Source organism: Gallus gallus, chromosome 3 (genome assembly GCF_016699485.2).
Source record: "Gallus gallus isolate bGalGal1 chromosome 3, bGalGal1.mat.broiler.GRCg7b, whole genome shotgun sequence".
NCBI classification, from domain to species: domain Eukaryota; kingdom Metazoa; phylum Chordata; class Aves; order Galliformes; family Phasianidae; genus Gallus; species Gallus gallus.
In genome coordinates this window covers 27,290,089-27,303,956 of record NC_052534.1, presented here as the reverse complement: position 1 = coordinate 27,303,956, position 13,868 = coordinate 27,290,089, and the positions used below count along the sequence as shown (strand labels likewise).

At 37.4% G+C, this 13,868-nt stretch overlaps 1 protein-coding gene and 1 long non-coding RNA gene across 3 annotated transcripts in view; one reads left to right on the top strand and one right to left on the bottom strand.

Annotated features, from left to right (window-relative positions):
* RBKS (ribokinase) overlaps window positions 1-13,868 on the bottom strand; it is a 64,997-nt gene that overhangs the window by 29,315 nt on the left and 21,814 nt on the right. For both annotated transcript variants that reach the window (XM_040698196.2, XM_419471.8), the window contains 3 exons: window positions 12,442-12,505; window positions 9,802-9,864; window positions 3,575-3,739 (listed from right to left, as the gene is read on the bottom strand). In XM_040698196.2, coding sequence (XP_040554130.1) covers window positions 3,575-3,739; window positions 9,802-9,864; window positions 12,442-12,505 — 292 coding nt within the window. The remainder of the gene's footprint in view (window positions 1-3,574; window positions 3,740-9,801; window positions 9,865-12,441; window positions 12,506-13,868) is intronic.
* Window positions 1-13,868, top strand: part of LOC121110340 — a 51,169-nt gene that overhangs the window by 16,913 nt on the left and 20,388 nt on the right. The gene's annotated exons all lie outside the window — the stretch shown is intronic.

Sequence of the window (13,868 nt, the reverse complement as noted above, 5' to 3'; positions counted from 1 at the left end):
ATATACTGAAAAACAAACTTAGTCCTATAGTATCATAATGACAAATACAATGGTCATGAACAGCACTAACAGCGTTCCAGCTTGGGCTTTAAGTAATGCAGACTCATCACGAACAGGTTGGAATATGTTGGTATTACGTAGTTCACTCCCATGTTTAATATCTGCTGAGCAGGGGGGAGACGGAGGAACCTTGAGATTGTCTTTCAGGCTGTGAAGAACAAGACTTGTGAACAGGGTAATCTACTCGGTTCCCCTTAGGAACACCAGATTATTTTCTGCCCAGTCTCTGCCTCTCCATTTGCCAAGATCCATTATCCTAACATACTTTCCATTCCTTATAGTCTGAATCCAGAAGAGACAAAGCTGGGTTGGAATGGTGGGGAGGAAGCATAAAAGGAATTTTCTTAATTTTTTGTGATGTCAGAGGAAGAAGGAAGAGAACTGAAAGGAGAACCTCTATTTCCTTGGCCTACAAGAGATCTGTATCAGTATAAAAGAAGTCGCTTAAGATCAGAGTCGGGAATGACACTGAAAGTCATGCTACCCAAGCAGTCAACTCCCTCCGTGGACAAACTCATAGGGGAAGCTAGCTGTGAAGCTCTAAGCATTTTCTCAAGTCTATGTGAAAGGTAGTTATCTTCCAAAGGCAGGTAACAAAGTAAAAATTACGCAGATCTGAACTGTTTTACTGTTGAAAAGTCTTGTCTTTAAATGACATCTCCCTTGGTATCAAGTCTTCACTAAGTTTTGAGGTAGCCAGTCTACACCTTTTAAAAGCACGTAGACTGGATGGCAGTTTTCCACGGCCTAGTTTCTGAAGCCACTATGTCTTGGCAGAATTCTACAAATAATTTAACCACGGACAAACAGCTGGTATGAAAAATTGCAACCCATGATTAAAAAGTTGAAGCACTCGATCTACTTGAAAGTGACATGCAACCTTAATAACTGAAGCTGCTTCCAGACCTGCTTAATGCCTTTCTTCCCTACAGTGTTAACAGGCTGGAGTTATCTGCCTTTATATAGAGTTATCTGTCATTTACAGAGCTTGGCATTACAGAAGCCTGTAAACCACTTTACAGACTTTGGTGTACGATAATATTTTGCCCATAAATGAAGTGTTTCTCCTCTTGGAAGCAGGACGTGGCCATTAAAAACCTAAAACTTTCCAATCAGATTTCCACTGCAATTTATACCCACTTAATATTATCCACAACCCCTCCCTTCCTTCCTTCTTGCCTTTCCTTCACCCCAAGATTGTCATAAGGTTTTCAACAATCTACAATTAGAGGATGTTAGAACGTGAAATGTCTCTCTCTCTAACAGATCTGCGTCATGTTCACTGAATGGAAGCAAAGGGGTTTTGCCTGAGCATCCATATTCTTTCTCCATCTCAAAGATTATTTTGTTCAGTAAGAATGAGAAAAAAACAGGGAAAAAACCCTTGAAGCTGTGGTTTGAGGCATCTGGATGTGCATCTGTTCAACAAAAATAGTCTACTGCACATCATAACACACATTACTGCACTATACATGAGTGTATTGCAGGCTAAAAAAAAACCAACAGAAAATTGCATTAACAATTTACAGTCAGCTAAGGATGGATTTTTACAATACTACAAACTCAGCTGTTTACTTAATTTTGACTGCACCATGACACGTGAACATGTGTAGCCTGTTGCTTTATAGCAGAAGCAACCCAAACTCTGCTGACACAAGACCTGCACAATGACAGCAGACTGACAGCACAAAACTAGTGCTGGCCCACAGTTACCACGATCTCTTCTCAATATGCTGTGTTCTGTGCAGTCGCTAAATGCCTGCATGCCTGTTGTGTGTATCAGGTTAGGATTTTCTGACACAGGCTGGTATCTTGCCATAAAGAAGTGACAAAAAAAGTAAAGCAACTTTACTAGAACTATGCGCTGACTTAGAAGTAGACAAAATAAGCCACTGACATTGGTTCATGAACCAATTATATTCCACTAACCACTAGATTAACAATGCTATTATCAATTTTCATAAAAATTTAAAAATAAAACATAGCAAGTTTTGTTGCCCCCTCCTTACACAGACTGTAAGCATCCCAGGTGCTAGTTACTCACTTAAGTGAAGCTTTAAATTTTTTTTAGGTTTGCATGAATCCAGTTTAGACAATTCAAAGAGAAGCCAAAATAATTCTTCTGTGGGCACATACATTACCATCATACTCTCAATGAAAATCTCTCTTCAGACTTGCATGTAACATAGCCACCTAAATCAGCATAAAATATGTGAAAAGGATGCATGAAGTTCTCCTACATCTGAAGAAGAACTTCTCCAAAAGAATGGCCAGGTGCTGGAGCGCACTGCCCAGGGAGGTGGTGGAGTCACTTCTGGTGGTGTTTAGATGGCATTAATGGCATAGACAGCTTAATGGGAAATATTGGTGATAGGCGGATGGTTGGACTGGATGGTCTTGGAGATCTTTTCCAACCTTGGCAATTGTACGATTCTATGATTCTATGATACCTTCACTAGCGCATGAACAACAGTGATCACAACAGCTGCATAACAGTGCTCAGTGCTGCAGGGGGACTAAGGAGCGAAGAAGCCCAAGGTGCTATGACCTACTGGAGCAAGTCTGGGCCCAGCTGCAGGGATCCTGTTAGTTCTGACCCCAGCTCCTTCTCTGATGAGCTGCACGGCTGACCATTTGAGCTGATCCCTCATAGCCTATCCATAGTCTGGATAAATGAGAACTACATACATTTAATACCATATAGATGCCTCACTTGCATAATTATTTACTTAGTGCTGTACAGTACTGTGGTAATTGCACTTAAGTAACTGAAAGAATTACAGGCACTTCAAGAACAAAAGCGTCATGTTGGTAGTGAAACCCCATCTTGTTCAAGCAAAATGCCAGCTTTTATCCAGGTATATTCTACACTGAAGGAACAAGGGCCGGCATTTAAAAGTACAGCACAGTAACAATTACTAATAATTTCACAGACCGTAGACCATGACTGTCTATCCAGTGGCAGCATGCCAAGTCACACTCTAAGAATCTTTGTTAAAGACAAAAAGCTCTTTTTTTTTCAATTTTAAAATTAGGGGTATTAACTTCCATGCAGAAAACCACAGTCATACTTACTGCTATGCTACAAGAACAAGGGCATAGGTTTGTTTTTGAGGTTATTTCATTCACTTTGTTGTGTGCAGAACTCAACTGACTTGCATTCTTTATGCTTGTTCTGCACTGGCATAAGACCAGAGTCGAGCCCATAGTTCCTGACCTAATGACATTACAGTGTCTTTAGTCACAGCATGAAAATCAGAGAAAAAGCAGTACCAGCCTTATATGGGGAGATTAGAAGGGTAGGAACTGATTTGCCATTCAAGTTAAATGTAGCAAAATTTTAAAACTGAATTCAGTTTTCATTAGCGTAGCATGAATTTGTTGGTTATTGTTTCATTTCTAACTAACAGTGGTATGACAGAAAAGACCGCATGGTCTTTATTTTGAAAGCACAATAAAGAATAGTTTTCATGCAACATGAGCGAGGGACACAGAAAAGCTTATGCTAAATTACCTCCACTAGCACGTGCCATTTTCAGCGCTTCAAGAGAAACAGCAGGGGTTATTTCTAGCTGGCAGACAGCCACTTTGGCTTTACAGATAATATCAGAAGCTCTCTTCAGGTCTTCAGAACTTAAAAGCAGATTGGCTCCTGGAACTATGACAATAACATTCTGACCTAAAGAGAAGATATAATATTTTTGCATTAACTTTTGGCAACAAAGTATGTAAAAAGGTTCTTTGCTTTTCTACAATACCTTTTAGATGACTATTTCAGTTTTCTTTCAAAAAAAAACCCTAGAAACAATTTAATAACTTGTGGCATATTCAAATATCCAATTACTTCAGAAGATAATCAAAGCAATAAAAGGATTAACAAATATAATACAATGCAACAAATGCAGTTTATATTTCTTCAGGAAAGTCACAAATGAACTTTTCCCACTCTTATTTTGGTGCTTCCTATGAACCCTAAGGAAGCACTTTACTAGTCACAGTGAAGATATGGAACATACACTAAGGCTGATAGGTGTATTTCCCTAAAGTACTCCAACAGCATTTGAAGACAAAAGCATCATGATCAATCTTCCCATGAGCTGGAAACAGAATATTTCACATAGCAATGAAAATTATGCATGTCCTTAATTTCAGAAATGCAGACTTTGTCTACTTGTGAGACTTCAAGTCAGAGCCCCTAACCAACATGTTACCAAAAACCAGAGAGATAATGCTCGTGACTGAAGAAACCCTTACCAGAAGTGAGTACAAAAAGTGGACAATAGACTTTGCTGAACTTGAAGCTGGCTGGTTGAATGCTCTAAGCAAAGCTTTACACGCACAAGCACAGCAGTATCTCAAAGCACTCTAAGATCCTTTTCAGCCTTGTAGACTGTTTTACAGTTAGGTGAGGAGGTTCATTTACGTAGGTTCCAAATGGGTTTTTGTTTTTCTCCAGACGCGCAAGTTGCCTTCTTTTATTGCAGTTTCTTTGTTTCTTTTTTAATCTCTGTTACAACACCTAGAGACCTTCAGGCATGGGTGCCTTCAAATTAAAATTTATTATTAATCACTCAGGTATTAAATTCAATAAGTCAGTTGTTCCTTGATTTACAGGCTCAGCCCGCCCCCGCTGAAGTTTCCTTTAAGGACTGCCAATCATTAAAGGATACCAATTCTGTGATGAACCGAATTACTCTGTAAATAAATATTTATGTTTTTAAGTACATTATTTTTCTTGAATAAGACTTCAAAGTTCTTTGAATAAGAAACGTGCAAAGCTTGTCTCCCTAAATGTGCTCTGAAAAGAAAGCAGGACAATGGAAAGAATAATATAATGATCTCAGAGGGAGGGGCCCAAGCTTTCCAAAGCAATTCTGCTGTCAATGGTTTGGTACAGAACAGCTGCATTTGAAAAGCAAAACCTCAGCATTTAAAGCCAACGCCCTGCTTTTCAACAGACAATGATGGGCATCTCGGATTAAAAAACAGAAAGAAAAAAATCTTCTGCAACAATTAAACGCTATCAAAGATATCTGAATCCTGCTAAGGCGACTTTCAAAGGCAAACAGCATCTATTTTGCCAAGCATCTAAGCTGAAAGTTTATGGAGTAAAGCAGTAAAAAGAATAAAACACAACGAAGAAGGTAGAACAAAATATATTTCATTTCTGCCTGGACTCCGTGCTATGTAGAATCTGAGACTCTATCTGCATGTCTTGCTGCATTATCTTGCTAAACTATTTAGCTGTACTGACATGTATATTATTATTAGTCTTTAGAGCTAATGGCCCAAGGCGATAAGGAAGGCTGTTTGCTTAAACTTATATGTGCAAATTCAAGGTAGACCATGCTGCATTGGATTACATTCAGAAGCTTTTCTTTGTAACAACAAAAGGCCAGAGACGTAAAGTCTGCTTTAAAGCAAGCAAACCATACCTGCCAGAGAAATAAAGTACCTACTGTGGTGTAACAGACTTGACTGGCTTAAACTCAAGCTGTAAAGAAAAAGCCACATTCTGTTCTTAGCTAGGTATACCACAGTGACTGTGAATGACAACAGTCACCAGAAACTTACACCAGTGTGCATGAAAGCAGAATCTTGACCCATGTACTAACAACTAACCCCAGAATTCTGTATTACCAGCACCCATCTTGTCGAAAGCAACTATTTCTTGCCAGGGAAATCAGATGGGAAATCAGCACCAGGGACAACAGAGTTAAAGACAGATGGTAAATAGGGGACGGATTCATCTTGTCCAACGTTAACAAATTTCAAAAGTTTCCCAAAATATTCTACATTCTAGAGAATTCTAAGAAAACTAATTTCTAAGGATTAGTTTTCTAGGTTCCTTCAACAAGAAGATAATTATTTTCAGATGCTTTTCAATCTTCCATATCTTAGATAGTTTTTTGAGGTGAACATAAACTATCTGAAAATGTCTGTGCATCTCTCTAAACTGTAGATGAAGCCTTAAAACATTCACATAACTTCGAAGTAACTCAAGTGAGGTGAAAATGTTGATCACACTAAGAATGACAAAAATATATTCACTGTGTTACAGCTAATTCTAGAGTATCTGTGTTTAAACTCAAAGTTTATAGTTTTGTAGGGAACATCTATAGAACTGCAAGTTTTGCAGATGTCAGCTAAAATATTAAAGGCCACATTCACAGCTCTTGAAAACTAGAATAGCTAAATAAAGCTGATAAACTTACGGAAGCTTACACCAGATGGGGACTGAGTCCAATCAATACTTTAAACAGCACATGTATATGTAAATACTGTTCTTGGTTGGCCTTCTAAACCTGCTGCTGTTCCTTCTTTGAAGGTTACATAACTTGAACTACATTTCTCTTCCAAGTATCCTTCTATACATGCCACCAGATGAGAACTCTCAGTGGAAAGCAGTAAACACCACAGTGCCATAATCCTCATTTTACTGTTAATACAGGATGAAGAGCCTAAAAGTCATCAGTAGTGCTTAGAACTCAGCAAGATCTCAAAGAATACAGTTAAAACAATAGGTTCAGAGCTTCTGCATATTAATTAATTAGGAAAAAGGAACATATTTGTAACCAGAAAATAATGTTACAAGGAAAATATTTGCTGCTAAATTACACAGTTCATGAATACAGGGGCATGTTTTGGGTGTGTCATAGTATGATAATTTCTGTGCAGTGACTTGGTAGAAGCACTGAGCAGTTTTGTACATAGAACATTCAAGTTCATGATGAATGTCAATACATAGAAATTCTATTAAAATTCAGGTGACATCGTTTTACGATCCTGAAGGTTCAAAACAAAATTTTCTCTTTGGAAAGTATAATTCAATCAAGTTGGCATATGTATTCTAAGTTTGCTGTATTTATTTAGCCTTATTGAAACATATATTTTGAATGTTTTTATACTACCAGTGCTTCGGTATTGACAGTACATTTACTTACAAAAATTGCATATTCACTGTTCATGAATGATTAATAACCTCATCAAGTCAGTATAAAGCCTATCTCAAGTATTCTCATAGTATTCTCTGTAGGTGAATTTAGTTTTATCTTGCAATAATCAAGAGCACTTTAATCATGACCTGCCAATCTCTTTTGTCCCCTCACTGAATTTTTTCCATGAATATGAAAGTTGTCAGATTGGTTCAAGCTACTGGTCCAGTCAGGGCAGCTGAATGGCAGTGTCAAGTCAGTACCAGATATGGACAAAGCTGCAATAAGCTTTAGACATAATTAAGTAAAAAAATATATCCATCAAGAGTTTCTTTTCTTCTCTATATGTGTACATAAAAGTACAGCACATCTCATCATTTTGTGGAGCTCTTACCACTTGGTAAAACATCATTAGCAGAAGCTGTGGTTAAGTGACAGCCAGTGGAAAGAAAGCAAGCTGAAAGAAGAAGCTGGGGTTCAGTTGTACAATGCACCTCAAAGAAAACACATTAAGAAGAGTGGCTTGAGGTACCAATTTTTCTCCATGAGAGTAGAAGTATAGATTAGAAGTATACAGGGTCCCCGAGTTGAAGACTGTGCTTGCTCTAAACCTATCCGAAGAGGCAGTCATATAAAAGAAAGAATGTGAAAGGAACAGCAGGTTCCAGAAAAAAAGTGCTGTACAGATTTTTGAGACCAGCCCTGAGTGAACCTTTTACAGCCTCTCTGGGTTGCACATTATCCAACACTACCATGAACGTGTTAAACATCTCCCTGAAATTTTGAATTAAAGTAGGATTTAACCTTTCTTTCACTGAAACGACACTGTATTGTCTCAAAATATAATGCAATTTTGAGAATATCAAATGCACTCGATAATTTTCCATTTTTTAATTATTTTGCCAATTAAAATAATGGTTGAGCAACATCTGTGTAATTCAGCAAAAATCTTTCCAGAAATTCAGTAGAGGTGCTGGACAGACAGACACAGGTAATGCAAGGGAATCCTTACTTCAGAACCTCCTCTGACTCTGGTTTCCATAGCGTTCTTTTCCTCCATCATAGTATACTCCCTCTATTTGAGAATCTCTCCTACTTCTTCCTGAGATATCACACTGTTGACTGGAGTCGGTATTTTCTGACAGTATCAGTACTTGTAAAGAACTGGTAAGATGCAGGTGAGGTACATGAAAATACGGCAATTAAAACATCATGATTTAAAGCGATATCTATGTTTTGTATTTGTTCCTCATTATCTTAACACAAACCAACACTCCCTGTCCCCCCTACACACCACCAAATGTTTCCCTTATATGTATAATTTGAGCCAGCAGAAACTGCTTTACACGAGTATCTGCACTGAATGCTGTGATGTTTCAGCTATGCCAGCACAACTACTGTGGTAAAGCATACATGTATAGACAAGCCCTTTGAAAAGTGCGGTAAAACCTGTTTAGGTCAAATCAGCCAGGTTTCTACAAGAAAAGAAGTGCCTCTTGAAACAGAAAAGCACATAAGTACTGCTACTTTATTACAATTTACTCAATTCAGGCGCCAGATGGTTTTAGATAGAAGTAACAACCACAACCATTACCAATTCTGTGCATCTGCGTGCTTTACAGCACAGCTCTGACCAGGTTTGCACTTCTATGAGATTTTAAACTAAATCTGAGGCCAGTGGTAACTTAATTTAGGAACGTTTGTAGTTTCTGAAAGAAACAAACTACATCACGTTATGCATTATTCTGTTCACTGTGAGAATCACAAGACTATCAGAGACCATTCACACTAACACATAAGGTAACCTACTGCTACTTAGGCAAAATTAAACTCACATCTCCACCTAATTTGCTTAATTTTCCCGAATGTTCCTGTGTAGACTTGCCTTTAGTCACCATTCCTTCCCAGGTTTGCTCCTGAAGTGAAGAGCCATGTTTCCTTTACCATTTTGAGCTGTAGCCCAGTGTACCATCAAGTTACACAGGAACTTGTTAAGTTGATGTGTCAGCTCAACTGCGGTACCTGTTCAAATGAAGGCTATTAGCTGCACCAAAAGTGAATTAATTCATTCACACTTAATCTGTCATGTTTGCAGAAACATTATTTGTCCTGTGCTCTAAAGTTTTATCTAGATGCAGGTACTTTTCCTAAGAGCTCTCAGCCACACAGTTTGCTTGAAGAAAAGATAAAGTTTTCAGAGGACAGTTTAGCAGTCTTGAGGAGGAATATGAAAACAAGCTAACCCTTCACTCCTTCTTCCCTTGCAACATGAGAGCAAAGGCACAGGCCAAGGAAGAATAACACAGAAAAAAACAGATTTGCCATTTAATTGTATATTCAACACTGCAGATGCAGCCTGGGATCAAGAATTGCAGTAACATTACAAGAGTAGCGTAAATATTTCTACTAATACTAAGGACAATTATATTTTCTGATTCAGAGCATAATGATTCATTCAGTGTGCTCAGGAGGCAAACTCTTCGCTCACAACAAAAGTGCTGAGCAAGTCGTGGTGGAAAAGGAAAGCTTTAACTTCCTTCCAATACACCTCCTGTGAACAGTGTGAAACTGGATAGATCAGCTGGCTGGTTGAGTTATGGCCATCGCATTGCTAGTATAAGGGTCTGATTATGATGCTGTTAGGCACCTCATTCTACAAATTTGCAATAATGTATGAATAAGACCGTGAAAAAGATGAAAGATGTAAAAAACTAATTCCACAGTTAAAAGTGACATGTCAAAGATGGCATTTCTTGTGGCAGTAGAGACATAATGAAGAAGACAACTCTGAGTAGAAATAATGTACCTTCACTGTTGACAATTATTGAAGCAGTTCCAGTAACAGCATCTGCAGTCTGACCTACAAATGCTAAGAAAGGGAAAAGTTACAGCATGCATTAGTTCAATACATTACTTTCAACCAATAGCATGTGATTCAGTTTAATTGAATTAAATCTAAAACGAACTCATAACCTCCAGCAATTTAAAAATGCTAATTACTCTTTCATGTGCAACAATGCCAGAGAAGCTAACAAAAACAAAAAGTGTTAATTTACACCCACAAAACAGAAATGTGAGTCCAACATTCTTTAATTTGGCTACATCCCTGCTTTAAAGAAAGCATGTTATTTATACGGCTTTCTCAGGCACTCTCTACTCCTACATGGAAGTATTTATTTTATCCAATAGAACAATAGAGTCAAGGCTGGAGAAACCTAAGATATTAAAATAACACAGCATTTAATTCTCAGTAGATTTGCATTTTCAAGAGAAACATTAACATGTAGTATGAAGGCAGCGCGAGGGTATATGTTTCCTCTTGGCATTATTATTCAGATATCTAGAAGTTAAGCTGGCAGCACTGTCTGTTATAAAGATTGTTCAATATTTACTACTGTAAGAGCAGGTTTTCAGATGTCAGATAACTTGTCAAATATTAACCAGTGGTCCAAAAGTTTCCATGATAATGGACTGTGTTAGGTAACACTGTAGTAAAAAAAAAAACTGTCAAAAAAGTTCAGTTTTATTTCCTTAAAGAGTATATGTAAGAAAAATACGCTACTGTATTTGAGGTAAATTCTGGTGACCTTTTGTTTAAGAAGCTGTGTTGTTTTAACATTATAGAACATGGACTTGAGGCTGGGCAAGGGCTGGCTTCTTTCTTACGCTGTGCTCTTTCTGGAAAATTTAAATATCTGTTCAAATTTGAACAAGGCTGAAAAAAAAAATACAACATCATGCTTATGCAGATCTGCTAAAGTACTGGACTTACTTTTCCTGAAGGTTCCCTTATCTAGCTCAGTTACATGGGTCAGAGCAGAACTTTCCTTGCAGTTAGTTTCTTTTCACCATGAGCTAGGTTTGCACATTAGAACTAACAGCAAAGGCCTTGTGTCTTCTGTGCTCTTTCTGCAGAAAATATGGTGTATGAGGAAGCAATTAACTGTGCAGTTCAAATGCAGGAGAGCTACTATTAAAGGGAGAGTGAGCAACACATCAGTAAAGATCTAAATGGTCCAAGAGGTACTGGTAGTTGGTGGGTTGTGCAGACAGGAAGAGTGGGAAAGTTAGCAAACAGACTGGAACTGAAAAGAAAAGGGATAAGGTGGTATATTATGAAACAGGAGAACATTAAAAAGAAGTCACACGACAAGGATCTAGTATATGAAGTGGATAGAAGCGGATTTACAGCAAGGATCCAGTAGCCAGTATCCTTATGTATATAATTACAGGGATGGGCTACATGTGGATTAAACTGGGATGAAAAGCAAGTCGTGGGACTGATATATGATAGTCCTATGTGAAAATGTCTGTGTACGCTGAATCATCCTTGCCTCCCAATCTTGGAATGCAAGCTGGGATCCAATACTCAATCATTTAAATCAGAAAAGAAGAGATGTAAGGCTGGCTGTGGAATATACATTTTGATTAAGTGCTATGCATTATAATAGCTTTTTTTTTTACATGATCAAAGACTTTATTCATGAGGTAGGCCTGCTTTGGATTGATTTATAACTAACAGACATTGGTTTTATGGTATCTTTGCCTGGTTCCTTGTATAAGTTGGAAGATATGCAAAGAATAAACTTCTGTATGTATTTGTGAAATATTTAAATGCTATATTGATAAGCATAATAAAGGAGCCCACAAAATACTAATAATTGTCTCTTTAAAGTGAGATTTGAATCACGCAGTAAATGAAACTTGATACTACATATTAAACAGAATAAACGGAATACTGAATTGCCACTTAGTGATTTTATCTGTCCACTCTGGAAGAGACAAGGGGCTTATAAACAAAACTGTGATCATGTACTTAAGCAGCACACAATAATGCATTTACACAAGAGAGAGAATTAGAGTTACAGAGGTGCAAAGATAACAGAATACTGTGAATGCTTAACTTTCCCTTTTCCTGAAAGGCTTTCACCGTTGATTTTTGTGCATGTATGTATTAATAAACACTGGCTGCAGTCTCTTAAATGATTGCACACCATTTTAAAAAGTACAAGTAGAATGTACTGAGTTGACAAATGCATTTCTATTTTTTTCCTTCTCTCCCAACATGAAGTAGAGAAAGGATAAGCAAACTGGATTTTTCAGTTTCTCACCAGGCGTTATTGCTATCAATGCCAGCCTAAACATATGCATAACAGTAAGTTATCTCCAAGTGACTTTTACTGATGTAATCATCTGAGACTCAGAGGTGATAACATTACATTTTATTTTTAGTGGTACAGCTGACATCAGAAGTCCACGTAATCTAACCCATAGTCATTCATTCCTCCCATTTGTGTCAAAACAATTATTTGGTGTTCTGAATGGTAAGATATATCCACTAAGGCAATTAAATAGATAGATAGATAGATATAAAACCCACAACATTCACTATTAATTTTCAAAGCTTATAAATAATTCAAAAGGCTTCTTTAAAGTCAAAGTTTACCTGTAGAAACACCATTCTTCTTCAAATTTGCAACATAATCATTGCCAAAGGAATCCTTCCCAACCTATACAAAACAAAAAAGGATAGGTTGGTTATCTCTATAGAAAGGTGAGATTGTCTTTAGGCAGCGGAATGCTCTAATGCAATTTGAACACAACATTTTCTGTTTTGCAACACTTTGCCTCATTTTTGGAATAGCATTCTGCAGATCTTTCCTTCTCTATTTTTATTATTATTCTCTGTTTTTATACTTATTATTCTCCTTCCTCTACCCATGTCTCTGTTTTCAAGTTTCATTCTCATACAAGCACTGTGTTCCCTTGGAAGTGATACTTTCTGGAAGCGTTCTGAATCTTGTACTCCTGGAACGTGGGTCAATTTTTAACTAAGAACATTAGTAGCAACTTCAGTGTTCTTCTTAAGTGCACTTCATATATGAATTTTCTACCTTGGATTTTTCTTGGTGGAAAAACATCAGTGATTATGATCTGGAAAGTGGCTATAAACATGGCATTTCTGATTTCTATAATTTCTCAGTACTGGGTGAACTGTTTATGAATTCAACACATTTGTTTTATCCAGCACCACCAGACCCAGATGAGATGAGTTAGAGAGTGAAGCTATGCTCCGCTGTTTTTCTAAAAGCAAGTTAAAAAGCTTGTAATTTCAGTTGCTCTAATCCTTTCAGATCAACAGATTTCTGCTTTCTGTTTAGTCAGAGTAATAAACATTTGTTTTGGTTACATTACACAAGCTGAAAGAAAGAAGATGAGGTATATGGAGAAAAAAACTGGTCTAACTTACTTAATGTCAAAATAGTGTTTAGGATATAAAGCCAACATGATTTTAGTTCACCAATTTTAGCCTGTGCGTCTTCAGCACTCAGTTTGTGCTCCTACTTCCAAGAGCAAGTTGTATATCTGAGCAGTATCAATGACTAACCAATGATATCAGAAGTACTGTTTCAAGAGAAAAAAAGTCATATTTCAGATAAGAAACCAAATGAAGATCCTGGTCATGGTCTGGAGATGAAGAGTCCCTGACTAATGATCCATCTTCCCATAGAACAGCACTGATAGCTAAAGCTGTCTCTGAGTTACTATGAAGTACAAAGCAGCTGCCTCGAATGCCTGCTTAGAAATTTGTCTAAGTAGATATAAATATGAATTCAGTCTTTTAGTAAGCTCTGAGAAGGCTCGAGTACCAGTAGTGATCAAATCCTACAAAAATCAAATCCTACGGTTTGGAATTCTAAAATTTGCAGTGTCACAGATGAGTGATTCTTCCCCTCGCTTATTCTACTGCATAACTATGTTTTGAAGCATACTTTCATTTCTGACACCTTCTATAAGGGATTTTTATAAAGCAGGATTAGAGTAGGTCCCAGTCTTTTACCAAAAGAGGACAGCAATGTAGGTCAAAACAGT